Here is a 13,237-nt window from a genome sequence, read left to right as displayed (position 1 = left end):
GCATAAAGTAGAAATTCAGAGTACAGGGTTATGATAGCACAGGTGTATGCAACTGGCAGCACTATCAAAGCTACTTTGACGAAAGGAGAGGTGAGCTATTTGTGTTTTATGTGACTGCCAACATTAAAATTGTACTTTATTTACACAGCACATCTGCATTCAGTGTGCTCATTTGTCATTAAATGCAGGCGTCATGTTTGAATAGAACACTTATAAAACTACTAAGAGGTGAAGCAAATATTCTTTGGTGAACAACTCAACATCAGCTGATGAGCTCCTGCTAGCTCACAAGCTACCTGTTGGAGACCCCTGTGATAGCATCACTATCTTAAAGCTGTACACACTAAGTGTTTATGTTGAACGACTCAGACACACATCTAGTGTTTTGAAGACAAGATAAGTATTGTAATGACAACAAGAGAACAAGATGGCTACGTGACACTTTAAAAAAGTGAGTGAGCATGAACGTGATAGCCACTTGTAGCTCGCCCGTGGGACAAAAACAAGCTAGCTAGCTAGCTGCCGCCGGAGAAGTAGTGTGAGCCAGGCAAAATGAGTAAACAAAGATGCCAGAAAGTCGAATACATATAGAGGAAACCCTGGTGTCAGTGAAGCGGCTCCTGCCACCCACTCGCTCCTCGGAACAGACGTTGCAGCAAGTTCTACATGAACTGCCATTGCCAAAATTCTTGCCCTCTTTTGTCTTAATCTTCTGCGTGGAATCATTTGGTTAAGAAAATATTGACTCCTGCGCAAAATCCTTGAAATGTCCACAAACACATTAAGGAGAGCACACATCACAGCAATCTTTACTTCCGGAAACACACAGGAATGCGTTTGAGGTCGTGCTTCTGCGCAGGCATGTCCCGGACGCTTTGCGTTCACATTAACAAGTCGCATGTCAACCGCCACATAAAAAATCTGATTTTAACAGCAATAACAAAAAAACGAATGGGGCATCATCATACCCTGCAGTGTGAACGATGAACGTATCCTAATCTAATAATTACAACAGTCACTTTTGCCATCGTCAAGCTAGCAGTAGGATTTGGAGGGGGAGGAGCGAGCCGTGTGTCAAAAATTGACATTTTCATGGGCGTCTCAATTACTCGCGTTTTTTCCCTCTAGTAGGTTCGACTTCTGCCACACCACACTCCTCCAAACATGCCTTTACGGTCCGTGCTTTGAGCTTTAGGAAGTCAAAAACAGGCCTTCCCAAAAGGTGGTCGCATACAATTGACCAAAATGTCTTGCAAGGATAAAGAATTAAGATTCAGGGACACCTAAAGACTCCAGTCTAACCCCTGATTGATGGATTCATTAATTAAGAGCTTTGCCTCAATACATTTGTCCACATGGTGCAGTTCTTTAGCAGCATCATTGGCCATCCAGGAGGCTGGACAAACAGAACATATTCTATAGTACTAATAGTAGAATGCAGCGTGTCCCTGAAGTCTGCAAATTTTCATGAAGCACTGCAAGATTCATTTCCTTTGTGTCCAGTTCTTCGGGGACACCCTGGTACTCAATGTGGCTCTACTATCAACATGACTATTGTTAATGTCATTATAATATATATAAATATAATGATGACCAATATAGTGTTAGCCACAAAGACCTGCAACATTCACTACTATGACATCATCTGCATGCTGTGCACATTTCGCCAGAACACTCATGCTTAAAAAAAAAAAAAAAAAAACCTCTGACAGCCCTTCCAAATCAAAAAAAAAACACAAAACAAGCAGAAAGTTTTCCCCTCCATCTTCCTCTGCTGACGGCCAGACATGAAAGAGTGTTTTAAAGTCATCTCCAGCAAAGTTGACACCTCCAGCAGTCCTGGGCCCTGATGATGTGCTCGTTAAGAGTCAGGAGAGGGCGCCTGGCAAGAGCAGGTCACCCCGCTTCTCACATCAGCGTTGCTTTCAAGTGTCCTCCTGCGTCGCCGCGGATGACAACAGACAATCGATACGGCGCTTGAAATGAAAAGGAGGCGCCGCTTTTCACCCCCGAGGCGAAAAGATTTTGCAGCCGCCAGGCTCCTCTGAACTCCAGGCGTGGCGCTGCACCTTTGTGCGTGAGAAAGAGGCGGCTCTTGACAGCTCGCCTTCTTCTCCTCCTTCCTCCCTCGCTCTCTATTTGTATAGAGAGAATATAGACGAACATCACGCCTCCTTTCTTTGCGTGTGATGTTGAGATGAACGTGTGGAGCCTACACAGGAACCTCTAAGGTCGGACACACACTGCTCCAGGATCACCTCCAATTCGCTTGAATGTCAAAACAATTTCTCCCACACAGGAACTAATGGAAGTACAATTTCAGCGGTACCTCGCGTTTCAGGCCTACAAAAACCGAGGCAATTTTTCCCATAGGAAATAAAGAAATGAACAAAACATTACATTTAATAGAGGATAATGATAGTTTTACATGCAAATGTTTTTACATGTTTTTTTTTAGCTCCATGGCAGGTTATTTAGCAGTCACATTTGATTAAAAAAAATGCACAGACAGTCAGTCAGTCACAAACGTGTACGGTGCATTGTAATAAAACAAAAAAAAAAATCAACTTTAGCGATAACTTTAATGACATCAAGGCGTAATACAAATGTGATTTGCATCAGAGGAGCGCCTCACCCATCTCATTTTATGACATTTTTAACTGTCATGCAAGCATAAAAAGAAGATAACCACCGAAAAACACAAAAACAGTCTCGTTTAATCTGTGATTTGTCACATTTAACTCCAACATTGAGGACGCTACTGTATTTGCCGCCAAAAAGCCAAAGAAAAAGGTTAGACCTCAGAGTTTATGTGCAATATTAAAGGTATATTTTTCAACCTTATTCTTGTCAGTTTTCACAACATGCGACTGTAAGGGACTTTTTGATTGAAAGGTATCACTGTACGTGCTGATTTATGGGTTTTTTTTCCAGGGGCATGGTTTTTCCTCCAATATTTGCTGTATGGAGCACATATATTAATACAAGAACAATTAAAAAATATAATTCTTTCAAAAATTAAACGGTCTTGCACATAAATAATAATAATAATATGATGCATTTTATAGGGAGGATGATGCGCTCAGTCATGCTTTTTGGGAATTCCCTGGTGGACTGGGGGCGTTAATTACTGCATTAATGGGAGTATGACTAAAAATGTAAAAAGGGGATTAGGCAGGCGGGAGTTCTGCACTTAACATGCAAACTGAGGGAGAAGAAAAAAATATACATATATCTATAAAGAATAGATCTATAATGAGCATTTGCATGTTAGCCAGCTGTTCACTTGGACATGCAAGCTGAGAGCTGTATCTGGCTCTGCTGCATGTTGTTTTTTTATATATTTAAAATCAGGGCTATTCAAACTTTTTCAGAAAAATTCAAAAGATGCAAAGTGTCCATTTTGACACATTTTGTACATTTGAAAAAAATGCTAAAAACCAATCCAATGTACTGTAGCTCAATATATGCTAAGCTCTCTGAAAACATTACATTATAACATTATAAGTCAAAGCAAAATAGTGTAAAATCTAATCTATCTTTTGTAATAATTAATTACTTTTATTTATAGACTATGCCGGGAGGCGATTTAAAAAAAAAAAAAAAAGAACTGTGGCAAAAAACGGCCCCCGTGCCACACTTTCGACACCAATACTACAACTATTAGAATAACAGTGTGTCCAAGCGGTTCAGATTAATTAATCGCTCACTGGAATTAATGAATGACTCACTAGAATGCAACACGTGTTTCACTGAATAGCCTTTGGGGTGCTATAATAATTTACCTATCATCTTTATTTTCGGCAAATGTGTGCCAATTATGATATGTTGTTGCAAATTTAGAGTCTTGATTCTCCAGCCTCTGATAGCCTGCACGCGCACGACCCACAAACACACCCCTTTAAAGGCGCGCACACGCACAAAGAGGAGGCAGCAAGAAGGAGGAGGAGGACGGGGGGGGGGGGGTGGACAAGCAAAGCGCCACTCCTGGAGCGTCTTTCGGGGCGGAAAAAAAGTTGAGGAAGGCAGAAGAGAAGAACAAGAGGAGGCAGAGTCGCGTGGACCTCCTGACGTTCTGGTCTACTCTTTTGGATAACAGCGAGACGACAAGAACACAACGGACATTTTTTTTATTTCTTTATTTTTGCACACATCAAGTGGAGCTGTAGTGGAGATTGCGTGTGTGCTTGCACGGTGGAATATCTCAGTAGACGCAAACACACACACACACACCAACACACACACGCGCTGTATACCGTGAAGGGTTCCAAGCCCGCCGGCGTCCACGCCTGGTAAGTTAATGTGTTTCTTTTCTTTTTCTCTTTTTTTAAAGCAGAGATGTGAGAAAATGCACGTGAATGAATTTGTTCCACCTCTAAAATGTTTTAAAGCCTCTTTTCCGTGGTTCTGTGGTGTACATTACACAAGGAAATAGTAAAAAAATGAGCATGAATGAAGTCATGAGAGAGGATGATGATGACGATATAATAAAAATAACAATAATTATGTATCAATATGATGGGTGCTCGGAAAAAATAACAAATGGGTGTAAACATGTAAAAAAAAATTAGGGTGCTTAAAAATGCCCAATTAAATAAATATGCCCAAATCGGTAAATATAATTGCCCATCAATGTCAGCATTGACATGGAAATGGAACTGATGGACCTAATAAATAAGATTAACCAACCGTATTATTTTTATATCAAATACACTTTCAAAATAATAATGTCAACAATTCATAACATAATATAATCAAGTATAAAATAATCCAAGATAAATAATAACGTGTAATAACGAAAATAATGCAATGGCAATAAATATAATACATTTAAAGCAAATAGTCTGGTATACCGGGTCTCTGCTATACTCTTGTCAGACAGGAGGCCAGCTTTCTGTCTACACCGGGCCCGGTGCCATCCCCCCCTCCCCCTCCAAATAAGTAACGATGGATGGGTGATTTTAATCATTAAAAATAGTACTGCTTTATTTTTAATGCGCTGCGCTAGGACCATAAACTATTAGTAAAATATAGATTTTAGAATAACTACATTTTCTCAGAACTTGTTATTAATGTATTAAAATATTATTTTAAGAATTATTGACGTTTATTCAAAATATTATTTGTTGTTGAGCTGTGTATTTCAACATGTTATCTAGTTAATTGCAAAAACATGCCTTCCAGTTTAAGCCCAACCTTCACTTCCAAACAGCAAAAAGTCCAATAAATTGCCTAAATAAGACATAATGTGGTTCCGAGGGGCCCCCCATTAAAGCCCAATGATGAGATAACACACATGTGACCTTCCACCTTCACAGCCTGACCCCCCCGCCTCTGTTTTAAATAAAAACACACCTCGATGATGTTGCTCGGGTATGACGCCTTGTCAGAGTTAACCCCCAATATTTGCATCTTTGTCATTCGACGAGAGAAATACGAGAAAAAGGTGCTGAGGACCAGGTGAGGTGAGGTGAGGAAGGAAGGAAGGAAGGAAGAAGACGAGGAGGATGAGGAGAAAATGCAGCGGCTGACATGCAAATCGTGTGCAAGGCTGGAATTATCATAAGCAAACAGTGTGAGCGCTGGCTAATAAAAGCCCATCTGTGTAACTTCATATGGAGGAGCAGCATAATGAATTTTGTAATATCCCACCGACAGACATCTCAATCAGAGCCTAATCCTCAGACTTTACCACCAAATCACTGCACGGCCTCGACATACTGTACGGGAGGAAATACTGCCATGCATTACAAACGCTTTTTGTGTGATAACAAAAAATATATATCAAGACTTTTCATCAATAAAAATTGCTTTTCGAAACGAAAGTAATAATAAATACTAATCAATGTGAATTACTCTCAATTTAAATAATGCGTTCTTTTGTGTGTACATTAACAGTGTATAGTGCAAATAAAATACAATATCAATATGGTCAATTTGTCCTACCTGCATTAAGTTTTTTTTCTTCTTTGCTTTTTTTTGTACAGAAGAGGTCTCCTCTGCACATTTACCATCATGGACTCCCACTGCCGCAAACTGGCCACCACCTGCTCACAAATAGGTAAAAGATTAAAGCGTGTGTGCGCGTGTGAGCAAAATGGTGTCCATACTTTCCCCCCACCAGACTTTACAAAAAACCTATGCGGTTTTCTCAGGATCAATTATCAAATTTAAGTCTGTGGAAATGTTTTTACAAAAGATACGCAAATTGTTGTCGCGTGTTTGTGTTTGCTTTACATCGAAATGCATAATTGACGAGAATATATTTGTAAAATTATGCCACTTCCCTCTAACTCTGATGTTCCACCGCAGGCACAAATCACCTAAACCAACTAATTCAATTAAAATAACGTAAAACAATATATATATGTGTGTGTATTCTCACGAAAAGTGATTTTATCTTTTAATCATCATATTTACTTTAGAATTTAAACAAGCGACTCATAAAAAATACGCTGTGTCTTGTCAAAGATTGTACATTGGTGCGGTGGAATTTCACGGATGATTTGAGGAGAGAATCCCCTCGGTAGCGGAGTATTGGATGTTCCTTGTCCAACAGTGACACCTGGTGGCAGGATGTGACACCGCAGTCTCCATGTTCAGCGCAGTGTTTACAGTCAAACCGGTTGTACGGCACAAAGATTGTCTATTTTGACACGACTGTCACTGATAGAGAGGGTTTTCATCGCAAAATAAATATGAAGTTTATAATAAATATTTCGTTAAATTTAAAAACACTTCCATTGTGTAAAAATGCTTGACATTATTTATTCATATATTAATTTAACTTCTCGTTTTGACCATTTTAACTAATTTTAAGATACAAAAATACACATTTCCTGTGCAAGTGTGACACAATTTCGCATCCATCCTCACCTGTTAGTACTTGTAGATAATGACAATTGATTAAGCCTAATAATGCTGGACAAGCAGGACAAAAAGACACATCGAAAACAGTGGCGCCTGGTGTTTCTAATGTATGCAGCTCTCGTTGGAGTCACTCTGGGGAAAACTAAATGTATAATGAAAGCCATTCGTGAGTAGGAATACACTAATGGAGGAATGTGATGTCTCAGTAATCCCGCCTAAAAAGCCTTGTCGTCGTCGTCCCCCCCGAACCCACCCTGCTATATTGACTAAATTGTTAATTAATGGCCCTCTATGACGGAGAGAGAGGATGAGGAGGCACCCAGAGATGAAGAACAAACCGATAATCCACTTCAACAACAACAAAAGGGCTATTATTCATATGTCTACTATACTTCTAATGAAATGACTTCAAATGCATGTTAATTCATTTCCAGTTGTCATGGTTGCATATGAAGGGGTCCAATATGAGTGGGTCTTTCATTGGATTAGACCAAGATGACTCATAATTAATAATAAAACATTAAAAAGCCACAAACATCTTTTAGGCATCTGACAATTATATTGCCATAATTTTGTCACTGGGCGTTTAAAAAAAAACACCTTTGCAGAATTCCGTAAGAGGACTGTTTTTTTTTCGATTAAAATGCTGAGAACCACCGAAGGGTCCAAACCCGGAGGAGTAAAACTGGGTGCCTCACGTTATGCACTCCCAGGCAAGTCAACCGGCAGTAATGAGTGGCTACGGCGGTTCGGTTGGGCTCGGTTTAATGCATATTTTGGACACAAACTTGCGGATTACCGCTGAAGTTCAGGCGTGGTTTTTAAAGTGGGGTCTCTGCATGAACAGGTAGCATCACCTTAGTGCGATCATAGCATACATTCTGTTTGCGCCGAAGTCTTCATTTGGACTCTCGGGGTCTGTGTGACCCAATGATTGAACTTGTGATGTGGAAATAGTACACATTTATAAAGAAGGTTAACTTATTTTTTTAAGTGTATCTCGGGTCCATCGGTAGTGATCCGTGTTTGACATTCGGAGCTCATCTCTATTCCTTCTGGTTCTAACAGAACCCGGTGTGTGGCTTGCAGGGTCCTTGAGTAAACTATAAAAAGGTGCATGTGTTATTTTCATTTTTCTATATTTTATTTGGTCTTGGGCTGCTGAGGCCGCATTTCTCTTTACGTGCTTCTTTTTTTTTATTTGGCGATGTGCGTGTACTCTCCTCCCACGCACGCCACAAGCACACGTCTGTCAGGCAACAATGTGGGTGGGGCTTGAGGGGGTGACGTAGAGAGACGCAGTTGGACAGTGCTAGAGAGAGAGGGACGGAGAGCGCGAGCTGGAGGCGAGCGGTGCTGGTGTGCGCTCATCCGGCTCCAATATCACCTACCTGTCCTTGTCACTCTGCTAGTCAGCCGCCGCTCGCCGCCGAGGTTAGGATGGCAGCGCCCGGTGGCCCGGTCTGAAGCAGTCCGAGAACGAGAAATACTTTGCTGGCCATCCTGTGACTCACTGACAACTGGGACTTAATTGGGTGAAACAGCTTTTTGGGAGGACCGATGAACTCTATGAGGGATCCATTAAATCTAGACCCCCACCACCATCACCACCACCAGCAGCACCCACTAACCGGGACTAAACTCGCCTCCACGCAGCACGCCGCGCTGGCCATGGCTTCGGGTTTGCAGCCGCTGGTGCGCGCTGTGGAGTCCAACAAGCACCGCATGGAGGTGCACACAGTGTCGGACACGTCCAGTCCGGAAACTGGGGGTAAGAAGAGGAGAGGCACATTTAGTTCATTGGGTTTAACACATGCAAATGCTCGTTTAATTGTGGGAGTGACACAAAATATTATGCAAACGACAAAGGCCTTAACATTAATGTCACATAAAAAAACCTCAATAATAAATTAAAACACTGCTGTTAATAATAAATACACTGGTTCTGGCCTGCAGAGAAAGAAAAGATCCAAAACAAGAACGACGACTCGTCAGACGACCCGTCCAAGAAGAAGCGTCAGCGGCGCCAGAGGACGCACTTCACCAGCCAGCAGCTGCAGGAGCTGGAGGCCACTTTCCAGCGGAACCGATACCCGGACATGAGCACCAGGGAGGAGATCGCCGTGTGGACCAACCTCACCGAGGCTCGCGTTCGGGTGAGTTAGCCCTCCAGTTTGGCAAAACTAACATTTTTGTTAAATGGAGCAAAAACATATTAATGTAGTGGAGTGTAATCAGCAGGCAGACGTGTAGGGTTGTAATAATGTGTCCTACAGAGGGTTTATCTGAAAAACAAATATGCACACTTGTTTAAACAGAGGCCCAATTTAATCAGACTGCCGGTTAAATTGATCTTTTTATATAATAACACTCCCCTACATGAGACGATAAACACTATTTTTAACAATCATTTGTTTAAAAAAAAAGTGCTCCCTGTGTGAGTCTATTAGGTCTAATTAGAAATGATCACAATCCAGACTTGTGTGACAGGAGTCGGTGACAGATACCACGCGTGTTCTCCCCACGCGTGTGAAAGAGGTGCAAAGCTTGTAATTTTGACATTGTGGCGCGATTTAAGGTCAGCCTCATAGCCGGGCGTGGACGCACGCCTTGGCGTGGAATACACAACACAAGAGTCCACGCAGGAGTGTGGATTCTGCTCTGATAAGGACTGCATGAGGACAGGAGAGCACACACACTGGGGAGGGGGGATAACATGCCGGATTTAGGAAAAAAATATTTAATTCATTTGGATTGTTAAATAACTTTGAACAGGAAAAATGAGCATAGATTTGAATTTAATTTTAAAATGAATTATATGCATTCATGCAAATGGATGAAATGTTGCTAACACTAAAATTAAAAAGCTGGATTTGTGAGCAAATTGTATAAAAATTATTTTGCTTATATAGTAAATGCGCATAAATAAACCATGCAGAATGCAAGCAGTCAGTTAGATTGTGTTCTATTGCACTTTCATTTTTGGTGTGAACTGTTAATTTGCATATACCTTAAGGTTTGTTATTTTTAAGTTCCACAACAATATTTAAAAAATATAAATCATGCACATTACAGAGGGGTCACATTTTTAAAATAGTTCTGAATCGTTTTGAATGACCACAATAGTGACATAATTACAAAATGTTATAGCCATTAACGTTATACTGTGTGTGTGTGTGTGTGTGTATATATATATATATATATATACATACATATATGTGTGTGTGTGTATATATGTATATATATACACACACACACACACACACACACACACACACACACACACAGAGTATAGATAGATAGATAGATAGATAGATAGATAGATAGATAGATAGATAGATAGATAGATAGATAGATAGATAGATAGATAGATAGATAGATAGATAACTAATCAATGTATTAGTCTTGCATGCATACGTATATTAACATAGTAAATACAAAACATGTCGGTCCCAATACAAATACTAAAACTACAATTGCAGATAAATAATCAGGAGAAAATTATCACAAAAAAATACGCAATAAAACATACAAATTGCACTTATTGATTGTCTACTTACTTCGCACACGAATATTAGTTTCGTGTGGTACAACGCATAACAGAAGATGAGACTCCACGATATTTTAACCAGCTTGAAACGGTAATTGTTTTACATGTTCAAACTTCTCCGGTGTTCCCTCGCAGGTGTGGTTCAAGAACCGGCGGGCTAAGTGGAGGAAGCGGGAGAGGAACCAGCAGGCCGAGCTGTGCAAGAACGGCTTCGGGCCGCAATTCAACGGACTCATGCAGCCCTACGACGACATGTACCCGGGCTACACGTACAACAACTGGGCCGCCAAGGGCTTGACGTCGGCCTCGCTGTCCACCAAGAGCTTCCCTTTCTTCAACTCCATGAACGTCAACCCGCTGTCGTCGCAGACCATGTTCTCGCCGCCCAACTCCATCTCTTCCATGACGTCCAGCATGGTGCCGTCGGCGGTGACTGGCGTGCCGGGATCCAGCCTCAATGGCCTCAACAACTTGAACAACCTCAGCAACCCGTCGCTCAACTCCGGGGTGCCCACGCCGGCTTGCCCCTACGCGCCGCCCACGCCCCCCTACGTGTACCGGGACACTTGCAACTCCAGCCTGGCCAGCCTGAGACTGAAAGCCAAGCAGCACTCGAGCTTTGGATACGCCAGCGTGCAGAACCCGGCCACGAACCTGAGCGCTTGTCAGTACGCCGTGGACAGGCCGGTGTGAGACGTCCACGCCCACTCCTAAAAGAAAATCACCACTTTGAGCAAAGCTGGCGGATCAGTTCGGCATCATTTTGGTTTGATTTTTTTTGGAAGGGGATGTACATTATTGTGACTCTTCCCTCCAAAGTAGCGCACAACCTAATTCATTCATTCTGATGTGATTCTGAGTGATCCAATGGCTTCTTATGGTGTTTTTTTTTGTTTGTTTGGGGTTTTTTTTTTTTTTTGCAGAGTGGTCCAAAACAAAAAAGGTGGCCACAGGAACAAGAGACTACTATTATTTTCTTCTTTTTCTTTCCCCCCCCCAAAAAGGGCACTAAAAACTGAACCACTAAAAACAAGATCGATGTTTTAAGTTTTATTCCCGGATTGTTTTCGTCACCATGGATTTTGGACTTTTTAAACTGTTTGAAAGGTTGTATATACTCAAACTATCTCCTGAGCTCAAAATCTTCCCCGGGTTCAATTTATTAACGCATGTGACGGAGGGGGGCATAAACCAGCAAAAAGAAAATAACAATAAGAATAAATAAGGAATCGTGTTTTGCTTGCAAACAAAAAAGGGAATGTAAATACTAAAACGCACCACAGTCGTGTGTTTCTAACATAATATAAATTTATTATTATTATTAATGTCTGTGTGAATATCGATTTAGAATAGCAATCCTAGATTTAAGCAAAACGTATTAAAATGTTCCTGCAAATGATTTGCTCTGTGTATACTATTTGGTACGGAATTATGTTTCTTTTTCCAACATCCAAAAAAATGTGTTTTATTTAATGGAAGTAAATATATTGTTCAAAGCCATCCTTGCTTTTATTGAATCTTTTGTGTAGTGACATTGTGTCCACTTTGGGGATGTGGATGATTGGGACGCATGCACTTGTGCGCTTAATCTATTGGGGGCAACAATTGGGCTGCGCCAATACACATTAGCGGCGAGATGCTCCGGCAGATTAGCTGCTGAATACATGTCTGCTCGGGCCGCTGGAGCTTCAAATAACACGGGGAATCAACAAACAACAGGCTGGGACCACACAACAGTGGCAGCAGTCCATTATAGTGGGAGTAGAGGGCAGGGGGGGTCTCAAGTGGTCTCCGTTGTGTATTGCGTACATTCTTATTACATAAAACATGTTAAAGAGAGCAACCGTTTGCATGTTTACTCTATGCAACAATAAAAACATAATTTTCAAGACGGATGATTCACAAACATGCGCAAACATGAAGGTTATATAGGCAGGTGGAGCTGACTGAGTAGGCCGGGAAAGTGGTGCCTTTGCACGGCTGCAGACGTCAGCAAGCCCCGGTGAGAAAGCATGGCCGCGGAGGATGAGCTAAATTGGCCTCTTGTACATGTGTGTTTACTATATACAGACTTCAATGGGGGCTACAATAAAGCTTCTAAAATGTATTTTTAATTTAAACAATAAGCACACATATTCTGCATCAAATGTATTTAAAGATAAACTTACTACTTGGTGCTGATTTAGGAGCTGGTGTCACGTTAGAAGAACCCTCAGGTCACCTCTCAAGAGGGGGATTATACTCTGGAGGAGGAATAAATCACAGTTAGGCCAGATGCTGTTTAATTAAAAGGCACATCTAAAAATAATAACAAGCAGAGGAGAGTCAGCCCTCTTAAAGAAGAAGCCAACAAAGAGATGCAACACACAACCAGGACTTTTGTGCCCGACGTTGCTTTGTTTTTGGTTGCCCCAGACGTCCTCCAGTGGCACGTTTTGATGGAGAATTAATCAGCTGGAAGAGGATAAGCCTTGTCTGCCTGTGCAATACACATCTGCACAATCAACATGTGAACTGAGGATGAGGAGAAGGGGAAGCGTGAGACTTGCTGGTAATGTTCATTTGGCTGAAAGGGACTGTGCAAGGTAAGCCATGCACCTTTAATTCTCCTCACCAAGTGAATTTAGTGCAATCATTAAAGTGGCACCTGCTTGGATTCCTCTCACGTTTGAGGTGAAGGTTTGAATCTGTATGCAGAAAAACGCATTCAAATGCACAGTGGATAATTACAGACATGAAGCTTTGAAGACTTTATTTCTCCACATGTTAATGTGAGATTTGTTCCACCGAAGGTGATTAAAAGACACAAGAAGAGTT

The 13,237-nt window shown here is 41.3% G+C and overlaps 1 protein-coding gene across 2 annotated transcripts; it reads left to right on the top strand.

Moving 5' to 3' along the window:
• The first annotated feature begins 4,014 nt into the window (after positions 1–4,014).
• Positions 4,015–12,064, top strand: pitx2 (paired-like homeodomain 2). 2 transcript variants are annotated; one of them, XM_054791949.1, is made up of 4 exons: positions 4,015–4,292; positions 5,988–6,061; positions 8,827–9,026; positions 10,556–12,062. In XM_054791949.1, exons 2-4 carry the CDS (start codon positions 6,016–6,018, stop codon positions 11,111–11,113), a joined length of 804 nt encoding a protein of 267 aa, XP_054647924.1. In that variant the 5' UTR covers positions 4,015–4,292; positions 5,988–6,015; the 3' UTR covers positions 11,114–12,062. The 2 variants fall into 2 exon arrangements, with proteins under 2 accessions (XP_054647924.1, XP_054647923.1); XM_054791948.1 differs by lacking the exons at positions 4,015–4,292; positions 5,988–6,061 and adding an exon at positions 8,205–8,641 and having other exon boundaries at positions 10,556–12,064.
• The last annotated feature ends 1,173 nt before the right edge of the window (positions 12,065–13,237 follow it).

This window comes from Dunckerocampus dactyliophorus, chromosome 11 (genome assembly GCF_027744805.1).
Source record: "Dunckerocampus dactyliophorus isolate RoL2022-P2 chromosome 11, RoL_Ddac_1.1, whole genome shotgun sequence".
In the NCBI taxonomy this organism is placed as follows: domain Eukaryota; kingdom Metazoa; phylum Chordata; class Actinopteri; order Syngnathiformes; family Syngnathidae; genus Dunckerocampus; species Dunckerocampus dactyliophorus.
The sequence above is the reverse complement of the archived record's forward strand: the minus strand, read 5'-3'. Positions and strand labels throughout refer to the sequence as shown.

Excerpts from the sequence above, each read along its gene's own strand:
- pitx2 (XM_054791948.1), top strand. The coding sequence starts at position 8,431 with ATGAACTCTATGAGGGATCCATTAAATCTAGACCCCCACCACCATCAC. Across the intron at positions 8,642-8,826 it reads GTCCAGTCCGGAAACTGGGG|AGAAAGAAAAGATCCAAAAC; the intron begins GTAAGAAGAGGA and ends TCTGGCCTGCAG. Across the intron at positions 9,027-10,555 it reads TCACCGAGGCTCGCGTTCGG|GTGTGGTTCAAGAACCGGCG; the intron begins GTGAGTTAGCCC and ends GTTCCCTCGCAG.